The sequence below is a fragment of the Sinocyclocheilus grahami genome, unplaced genomic scaffold, assembly GCF_001515645.1.
Source record: "Sinocyclocheilus grahami isolate Dianchi unplaced genomic scaffold, SAMN03320097.WGS_v1.1 scaffold306.1, whole genome shotgun sequence".
Taxonomy (NCBI): Eukaryota; Metazoa; Chordata; class Actinopteri; order Cypriniformes; family Cyprinidae; genus Sinocyclocheilus; species Sinocyclocheilus grahami.
This window is the reverse complement of record NW_015505485.1, coordinates 1079217-1088840: the sequence shown is the minus strand read 5'-3', so window position 1 is coordinate 1088840 and position 9624 is coordinate 1079217. Positions and strand designations below refer to the sequence as shown.

The following is a 9624-nucleotide window of genomic DNA, read 5'->3' as shown; positions in this document are numbered from 1 at the left end:
GGGAGTGTCATGGTCTGGGGCTGTATGAGTGCTGCCGGCACTGGGGAGCTACAGTTTCCATGAATGCCAACATGTACTGTACATGCAGAGCATGATACCCTCCCTTCGGAGACTGGGCCGCAGGGCAGTATTCCAACATGATAACGACCCCAAACACACCTCCAAGACGACCACTGCCTTGCTACCTCCCAAATACACACACACTGTCACTTTAATCAGTCCGAATAAGCTCTTTTGCACTACAAATCATTTTTTGCACTACAATCACTATATCTGCACTGTTGTTTACTTTACTGGTTTGCACTCTATCTGCCATATGCCTTGTGCTTTATATATATATTTTTACATTTTACCTTATTTGTATATTTGTATTTTGTATTTAATCTGTATTTATGTTATCTGTATGCACCCAAGGGTCTGAGAGTTACGCAATTTCAATTCTCTGTGTGTATGTGCTGTACATGTGGAAGAATTGACAATAAAGCAGACTTGACTTGACTTATACAAGCTGTACACTCACTACTTTACATTGTAGCAAAGTGTCATTTCTTTAGTGTTGTCACATGAAAAGATATAATAAAGTATATTATTCATTACTGTGCTGCAAAGATGAATTTTCATCAGCCATTACTCCAGGCCAAGTACCCGGACTCCGAAATAAAATGTTAATATAATTTTAATACAATATGGATTCAAGATAAATATTAAGGGATTGAAATGCAACAACTTACTGGTAAAGTATAGTTTATAAACATTTTAATGAATACGGGTCTGCAAACACTGACAGTGACACCATGACATTTTCACAATTCGTTTTAATAGCGGGATACAACACTGTTTTGAAGTGAATTTTAATCTATCACAATATTAATTAAAACGTCATTTGATGAGCGTAACATGAAAGAAAAATGGCGTTTGGTTAAACGAAGATGGTTTACTATTTCAATCAATTGTCTCAACCCACGCGCTATGCGCGAGCAAGAGCCACGAGCTCGAGAAGGAATATATTGCGCGTGTACTACTCACATGAAGAGAGATAGAGAGAGCGGCTTTGAATATTTAATTTCATAGTTAGAGAAGTTAGAGATTTAACCCGATGTAAAGTACAGCTACGAAGAGCTGCATCTGACAGCTACAACGTGTTCGGGCTAATGTTTCCTGTGGATGACCGTGTCCTTGCATGCAATAGCTGCGGAGAATAGCACGATGCCTGAAGGAAATGAAATGCTGTAAAAGGGTGACCATTTCATCACAACAGCGAAATATGCGCTACCCACCAGAACATACAGTAAGTGCGCGCTGCGTCGCAAATAAAGAGAACGCTCCCATTATAATCAACGAAGCTGATTATTAGCTAGCCTACCTTATCATTCATTCTGCTCAGACATCGTGTATCGTCTCACCTTGGTCAGAGTTCATCCGATGAAAAATGAGTAATGACTGGAGAAAGGTTTAAAGCAGTCTGGGTTCAGACCACCCCTACTCTCCTTGACATCCCAGTAAAGGTTGCTGTTGATACACATGTGCTTCCGACGTCACGCTGGGACGTCACCATGTCGCTACCTCGCGACTCTCCTGAACTAATCATCCTTCCCCACGCGCGGGAAAGCTCTCCAGAAGTGTTTTACATCTTTATATGCAAGTGATTATGGTCACTTTTTGTAAAAATCGCTCACGACGTATTTTAAAGGTAAACTTTCACATTCACAAAATGAAATGATTTGCCTGCAAACCAAAATGTTCTCACTTTAAAAAAATATTTCAAACTTTGAGTGTAAAGAGATTAGCGGAGGCGCTATAACATTCTAAGCAATAATATACACACACACACACACACACGTATACATATAATTTTCCAAAACCATCAGTATTAATCTTAAACCGAGACAATGGTAAAATAAACTAAGAAATGTGTTTTTTTCAATCCACAAAATTCAAAAGTTTAAAATATATTCGATTTAAACGTCTTTCCAAGATGTGTAGCCAAGAAACTAAATAAATAACAAAAACCTGTGCAACATATATTTCTTTATTTATTTTACCATTGTCTTGATTTAAGATTAATATGGATGGTTTTGGAAAAAGATTTTTGGGGAAAATTGTAAGGATTTGTTTACTTGTGTGTGCGCGTTTTTGTGACAAATGAGGACATAAATTTGTATAATGACAAAGGTATGACATAGGTATTACAAGGAGAAGGTGACTTTTCAGGACATTACCCCATGTCCCCACTTTTCAAAACGCTTATAAATCACACAGAATGGAGTGTATTGAAAATCTGAAATAGCACAAAGTCTCCTGTGAGGGGTAGGTTTAGGGGTAGGGTTGGTGTAGGGCAATAGAATATACGGTCTGTACAGTATAAAAACCATTAGGCCTATGGGATGTCCCCACTTTTCACAAATGTAAACCTCTGTGTGTGTGTGTGTGTGTGTGTGTGAGAGAGAGAGAGAGAGAGAGAGAGAGAGAGAATGTGTGTGTACATTTACATACACACACACCGGTATATTTATTATTATTTTATTCTTTTAGACATGTTTATAATGTACAGATGTATAATGTACTCATCCTTTATAAATTATAATGTGATGTAACAAAGCAAACACAATGTATATACAGTGGTGTGAAAAAGTGTTGGCCCCCTTCCTGTTTTTAAAATTTTTGCATATTTGTCGCACTTAAAAGAGTCAGATCATCAAACAAATTTTAAGATTACACAAAGATAATGCAAGTAAATACAAAATGCAGTTTTTAAATGATTATTTATTTTATTAAGGGAAAAAAGCTGTCCAAACCTGCCTGGCACTACGTGAAAAAGTAATTGCCCCCTAAATCTAATAACTGGTTGTGCCACGCTTTGCAGCAACAACTGCAATCAAGTGTTTGCGATACAACACTTTTTCACACCACTGTAAAACTATTTTCTCTGTCAATGTTATTACTATGTGATGTTATGTAAAAATGGATCTTTTCTGTATAATAAAAAACAACCCCAAAAAAACTCCATAGTTTTGCTACTGCATAGTCTAAGAAACTGTAGTGTAATGTCACATTGCAAATTAGTGATGGCGTTTATTGATGTAAGATCAAACTTTACAAGTGAGCCCTTGCTTTCAGTGTGATAGGTTTCAACCTGTTTTTATACAGTCTATGGTTTCTACTAGTTAACTTACATCTGGTTTCAGAATGCAGCGGTACGACTGGTCTTCAACGAGCCCAAAAGAGCCCATGTTACACCTCTCTTTATCTCCTTGCACTGGCTACCGGTTGCGGCTCGAATCAAGTTCAAGACATTGATGCTTGCACATAGAACAGCCACAGAGTAATTTTTATCTCTTATACTTGAGGTAAATTCTTCCCATTGTACTTTAGCTTGATAGTTGAGTCCATGAATATTTGTATGTTATAATTGTCCCCTCTTGTTGAATTTGCATTAATAATTCACAGGTCAAAATTCACAACTTGAACCTTGGACCACCAGCAAAACGTGAAATTTCTTCACGAGCTTGCGTTTCTGCTCTCCGACATTCGTAAGTGTATGATTGGAAGTCAATGGAACGAAGTGTTTATTGGCTCAGTTGAGTTTCCTGATAACTGTGTTTATGTCCTCAGCTCTGGGTCCAGGATCACCAACATCTTTAATGAGTCCAATTTTGTCTCTAGCAGCATGTCGTGGTACTGACAAACGGAACGGATACAGGAAGTTGTTTACCACCCTGAATTTCTTTCCAGCAGAATAAATCTCATGGATAAGGTCCTCCAAACAGATGATCCCATATTGTCCTTGAGACACAAACAGAAGAAACCCATTCAGACTATATGTTTCATTTAAAACTGTCAGTATAAATATGAAGCCTATTAGATAATTGTCATTACAAAATTACTAAGATTTTGTTTTGCCACTGCAGGGTTTCTGCAGGATTTTTAAGCTCAAATGTAAGACATTTTAAGATCTTTTTTAAGACCTGCACAAATAAATGTAATACCATATGAGCGGGGTAGAGCAATGCCTACAGTACCATATTAAACTGTAAAATTACTGTAAAAAGCATAATTTACAGTTCAGATACAAGTTTTTCACAAAAACAAAAAGTTTTACAAATGATAAAACTTTACATTTCAGGCTTTAAACCATTTTTAAGAAAATGGATGGGTCAAAAGTAATAATTATTAATTTAAACAATTATTATGGATAAATTGTTATATAAATTAAATAACATAAATTAGGGGTGTGCAATATTGACAAAAAATTATATTTTCTGGAATTTTATCGATAACGATAATTAGACGATATTTCATTGAGTGTGTTATTGTGCTGGTATTTTAAGGACTACAGTGGACAGCTGACTCCTGAATTTTTGATATTCTTCATATTCTGTGTGGTCAGTTCACAGCAGAGATATAAATTAATCTTTTCCAACAAGTTTTATGGGCATTTTTACCATTAATTGGCATTAAGCCAATTTTTACAATTTTTTTCTAAAAATGTGCATCATCTTTTGAGTCAAATTCTTGCATTTGGGCTGTTACCAAGCAAATGAAATCAGTATCAACAGAACTCATCTTTGCAATGCAAAGAAAACACAGACGCTGCATCTGAAGTGGCATTTAGATGCATTTACACACTGTTTAATGCAGCTCAGAGGGGCATAGAATACTTTAACCTGCAGTTACAAATGCATAAATAATGTTTTGGTATTTTAAACATAAAACATTCAAAACTGATGTTTGAAATTATTTTTTTTAAATTAAAAGATACTTTAAATGTGAAGTTAAAACCGCCAGTAGGTGGCAGCAAGTCAAAGTTAATAAGTGAGTCATTGCGATTGAACCGAATCATTTAAACGGTTGATTCATTCAGGAAGGAAACACTGTCATGTTGCTCAGAGACACAAAACAGTGCTGTGGCTTTGTTTGTAATGATTTTTGTTGGCGAAATAGAACAAAAGCAGGTAATATGGTGTCTAAAACGTAAGTCTCTTAATATTAACTTATTTGTAATAATGCTGACTTTTGGAGAAAAAAATGGCACTCTTCGTGTGATATTAACTATATAAAATTATATAAATTTATAAATTTTCTGCCCCCATATCTTGAATTATGTGATCATTCTAAATGCATTTTAATAGACTGATTCATGCAGTAAAAAAAAGGCACTCTAAATGCGTACGTGCACTAGTTTAAGCTGTTAACTTTACTAGACTTTATCACGTAATGTATGCATGCACTCTGTAGGTGTTTTGTTTGCTTTTCGCAATATACTCGATAATGTCGAATCGCACATCATTAAAACTACAATTACGATATTATTGCAGACTATATCGCCCACCCCATTAAGATTTTTATAATGTATTGTTTTCTTATCGATCCACCAGTTCACATTTAAAGCTCTGCGTGTTTGCAGTGTAAAAACATGGGTGGATTTTCGCATTTGTCTGAACTCTGATCAAAACAACAGTTTTATTGAAAATACACATTCATTCTCTGCCAGCAGGTGGTGCGTTTGGTAGAAATATAATGGTTTCTCCGATAATGGCACGAACACAAAGCAGTGCAGCACCGGACTATGAACCTGCAGCATTTAATGAAATCATAGCCTTTTGAAGTTGAATTGTCACATTGAGCCATATAGCAATTCTGGTCTTTCCGTCCCCAAATTTAAAGGGATAGTTCACCCAAAAATGAAAATTTGATGTTTATCTGCTTACCCCCAGGGCATCCAAGATGTAGGTGACTTTGTTTCTTCAGTAGAACACAAACGAAGATTTTTAACTCAAACCGTTGCAGTCTGTCAATCAAATAATGTAAGTGAATGGGAATCACGGCTTTGAGAGTCAAAAAAACATACACAAACAAAACCAAATTAAACCCTGCGGCTCGTGACGATACATTGATGTGTAAAGACATGAAACGATCGGTCTGTGCAAGAAACTGAACAGTATTTATATCGTTTTTTTACCTCTGATGCACTGCAATGTCTGAACTGTTCTGAGCACGTTCACAACGTCTTCTTCAGCCACGTCTTCTTCTTCCTGATTTACGGCAAATCGCAGACTTATAAGTGCCGCCTATCTCTCAAATGGACCATTGACACTCCTAATCGAGATTGTAGATAGAGTGTTAATGGTCCATTTGAGAGATAGGTGGCGGTAATGCACTTATAAGTCTGCAATCTGCCGTAAAGCAAGAAGATGATGTCTTTACACATCAATGTATCGTCACGAGCCGCAGGGTTTAATTTGGTTTTGTTTGTGTATGTTTTTTTGACTCTCAAAGCCGTGATTCCCATTTACTTACATTATATGTACATTATATGACTGACAGACTGCAACGGTTTGAGTTCATCTTTGTTTGTGTTCTACTGAAGAAACAAAGTCACCTACATCTTGGATGCCCTGGGGGTAAGCAGATAAACATCAAATTTTCATTTTTGGGTGAACTATCCCTTTAAGACAGGGCTGTCCAAACTCGGTCCTGGAGGGCCGGTGTCCTGCAGAATTAGGGTTGGAGCTTAACTCTGCAGGACACCGGCCCTCCAGGACCGAGTTTGGACAACCCTGCTTTAAGACCTCTTGAAATCATAATTAAGACTTTCTTGTACAATTTAAGACTTTTTAAGGCCCCGCGGAAACCCTGTACTGTCTATTTACATTTATAGCTACTTTTTCCCAACACAATTGCTGTCAGGTCCAATATAGTTTACACTGCCCCCTTTTTGCAAAAAACGGATTACATAATTCCTTTTACTTGTTAAAGTTCATTCTTTTCTGTTAGGTACCCCAAAATCCCCAATCTCCCACTGAATGAAAATGTATCTACCATGTCCCAATGACTTACCGAGATGCTGTTCTATGATTGTATTGTCGGTCAGAGGAATCTTTCTCTTATCAATCCTCACCAGACCTCTTTTCAATAGGAGTTCACGGACTGATTTCAAGTTGGGATAACTGTTAAGAGAACACAACAATAAATGAAACAAGTGAAATTCACTAAAAGAAAGACAAAAAAAAAAAACTTTTGCAGTTTTTTGTCCCGATTTACAGTCTGGAAGACTCGACAACAGTTGCTGAAAGTCAAAGCCAATGCCAATCTGCAGATCTGGTGTTTTTAAAATCTGTTCAGATATTATTTTTTTTTTTTTAAGTAAAATGGACATTTTATGATTACTCACCCCCATGCAACATAAGGCTCCACAGTCTTAAGCATTTTTATAGAAGCCTTGCTGACTTTCACAAAGGTGCCACTGAAGAGCTTCCTTAGCCTCAGCATCTGAATGGCCTTGATCACTTTGGGGCTCACACCTTTGACCCTACAAGCAATCATAAGAGAATTTTAAACTAAAAAAAAAGTTCATGCAGATATGGAACAATCAATAAAGGAATAGTCTTAAAGGATTCTTAAAGGAATAGTTTGCCCAAAAATGAAAATCATTTCACTCTTTCATCTCACAAAAGATACAGTATGTGTTTTTGTCCACAGAATAAATATCAGTTGAGTTTTTCCATCAGGTGTAGAACGTGAAGGTGAGTAAATGATGACAGAATTTTCATTTTTGAGTGATCTATCCCTTTAACCTCATTGTGAATGATGCATAAGTGGACATTACTCTCTGATGGACAGCAAACACCAGGCTGAGGTCTATGTTTGAGTCTGGCGAGTCGTGTCTCATCTCGACTCTTCCTCTTGCTGTTTTTCAAAAACTCCTCCAAGTGCTTAAACTTCAAGGGAATTCCTTTTTGAACCTGTCAAGTTTTGACAATTTCAACTTTGTTCTGAAGCAATCATTGGACTATTCATAAAAGCAGGTTATTGAGAAAGAATTCTCACTTTTCTCTTCTGCTTTAATGCAAGTTTGGCTTGAGCTGCTTTGATAGCCTGGTATGCCTTGCGTTTCATGAGAAGGTTTTCAGGAACAAGCTTGATTACTTTTTCAGTTCTGAACAAAACACACCAAATATGCACACATTTTATTAAGAATTAATAAATGTAAAGATATTCTTAATCAAACCTGCCCACTTAAGTGTGTAAAATGATTTAACTTTACTTCGACGTAACTACAAAGATAATGACATTAGCGTCCACACCAGCGAACTTTATCGGAGTGGGGGTTCAATCTTCAACTGGCTGGCAGGAGCTGCCACTGACAGGTCATGTGACCTGCCAGTGGCTGGTGGCAGCTGCCATTCTGATTCTTTATCGGCTGTTTATTCTATTCATGCTCGTCTGCTCGTTATAGCAGGATCGATTCTGATTGGCTGTCAATGATTTTATCGTTCATCAGCTGGAAAAAAAATCGTTCAGAAAATGATTCCAACGATATCGTTTCTCTGTGCCTTTATTGTTATAGCGGTGGTGTGGACTCTAGCTATTCGTCTTCCTCATCCCTGCAGAGCAGAACTTTGTTATTGTCCGGTTCAGATTTTTTTTTGCACATATGCTACATTAAATATGGAGCTGTTTTACCCAAGATGCCTTCAAATGAGCTACCAAAGATTATGTCCATCGCATGTAAATTTAAGTTTTTTTTTTTTTTTAGAAAAACTGCTTTCCGTACAAACAAATTCCACCAAGTACAAATAAATCTAATGATCATTAATATAAGGCTAGTTCAAAAAAACAAGCTAACGCAAGTTGTTTTCTCCATACAGCCAGCCTGTACACAATCTACTACAGCAACCGATTCCCTAAAATCCCATTTAAATAAGTAACTCATCTACAAATTACGATACGGACAGTCAGTCGTAAAGACCGGAGCTGAAAAACAAATGGGAATGGTCAGGAGTATAAACAGAGCCTCAGATATCAGTTCAGAAAAACGGTGGATCCATGTGAAAACAAGCTCTACATAATCCCCCATATACTTTGGTTTATATATTGTTATCCGGAAAAATAACTATTCCAAAACATTTAAGGAATTATATACAAAAAAACGAAAGAATCTTTAAGACGTTCACCACAGATTCGCTGCGTCCGAAACCGCCTACTCAATGAGTAGGTACTTGCGGTAATTTCATTAAGTACTTACTTATAGGGATGGGCGTATCGATCCAAAGTATCGATATATCGATACTGACGCGAGTATCGAAAGTATCGATACTCAAACAAAAAATATTGATACTAAGGTGTGTTTTATTTACCAGTGATTTTGTTAATTTAACAAAAATATAATGCGTACAATATGCATCGAATTGGACGAATAACCTTTGTTAGCGAGTAATTGTGTAGGATAGAACTATTTTCCTGCTCATCTGAACACACGCAAATGTTGCAAGACAGAACCAATCCATCACAGAGAGCGTTCACTCACTGCTGACAGCGCATTCAAACAGGGCTGCGTTTCCCAAAAGTATCATAAGAAAGCATTAAAGCTTTTGGTAACGGCAGCCCTGAACAATGCTTATCAGAGGACAGAAGGACAGAGTTATTTCACAATAAACAAACTGAAATTGTAGCCTACATAGTTTGTGCAGTTACAGTTATTTAAATTGAACGTTGAAATATATAAGGCATATTGAATGTTAAAATGCATTTTAAACAAAGTTAAGTGCTTATTATTACCCATTTTACTCTTAGTAATTTAATACATTTCATCATTTAAAAGTTTAGTGCAGAAGTATCACGATA

General features: G+C 36.6%; 2 protein-coding genes across 3 annotated transcripts in view; both read right to left on the bottom strand.

Moving 5' to 3' along the window:
• Positions 1-1602, bottom strand: part of LOC107601523 (sodium-dependent multivitamin transporter-like) — a 16683-nt gene extending 15081 nt beyond the window's left edge. The window contains exon 1 of one of the 2 annotated variants that reach the window (XM_016293753.1): positions 1364-1602. The gene's annotated coding sequence lies outside the window, so the exon portion shown is untranslated. The remainder of the gene's footprint in view (positions 1-1363) is intronic. The other variant, XM_016293754.1, reaches the window with a different exon arrangement.
• A 1799-nt stretch (positions 1603-3401) lies between these two features.
• Positions 3402-7896, bottom strand: LOC107601457 (60S ribosomal protein L7-like 1). The gene is made up of 5 exons (XM_016293641.1): positions 7828-7896; positions 7633-7742; positions 7172-7309; positions 6838-6947; positions 3402-3783 (listed from the first exon to the last, which is right to left on the bottom strand). The coding sequence occupies exons 1-5, from the start codon at positions 7894-7896 to the stop codon at positions 3575-3577; spliced, it is 636 nt and encodes a 211-aa protein (XP_016149127.1). The 3' UTR covers positions 3402-3574.
• Between the last annotated feature and the right edge of the window lie 1728 nt (positions 7897-9624).

What these genes read in the sequence shown, in the direction of transcription:
- LOC107601457 (XM_016293641.1), bottom strand. Translation starts at nt 7,896, where the DNA reads ATGAAACGCAAGGCATACCAGGCTATCAAAGCAGCTCAAGCCAAACTT. An exon ending in CATTAAAGCAGAAGAGAAAA is followed by an intron (nt 7,743 to 7,827) that starts GTGAGAATTCTT and finishes AAAACTTGACAG; the next exon opens with GTTCAAAAAGGAATTCCCTT. An exon ending in AGACTCAAACATAGACCTCA is followed by an intron (nt 7,310 to 7,632) that starts GCCTGGTGTTTG and finishes GATTGCTTGTAG; the next exon opens with GGTCAAAGGTGTGAGCCCCA.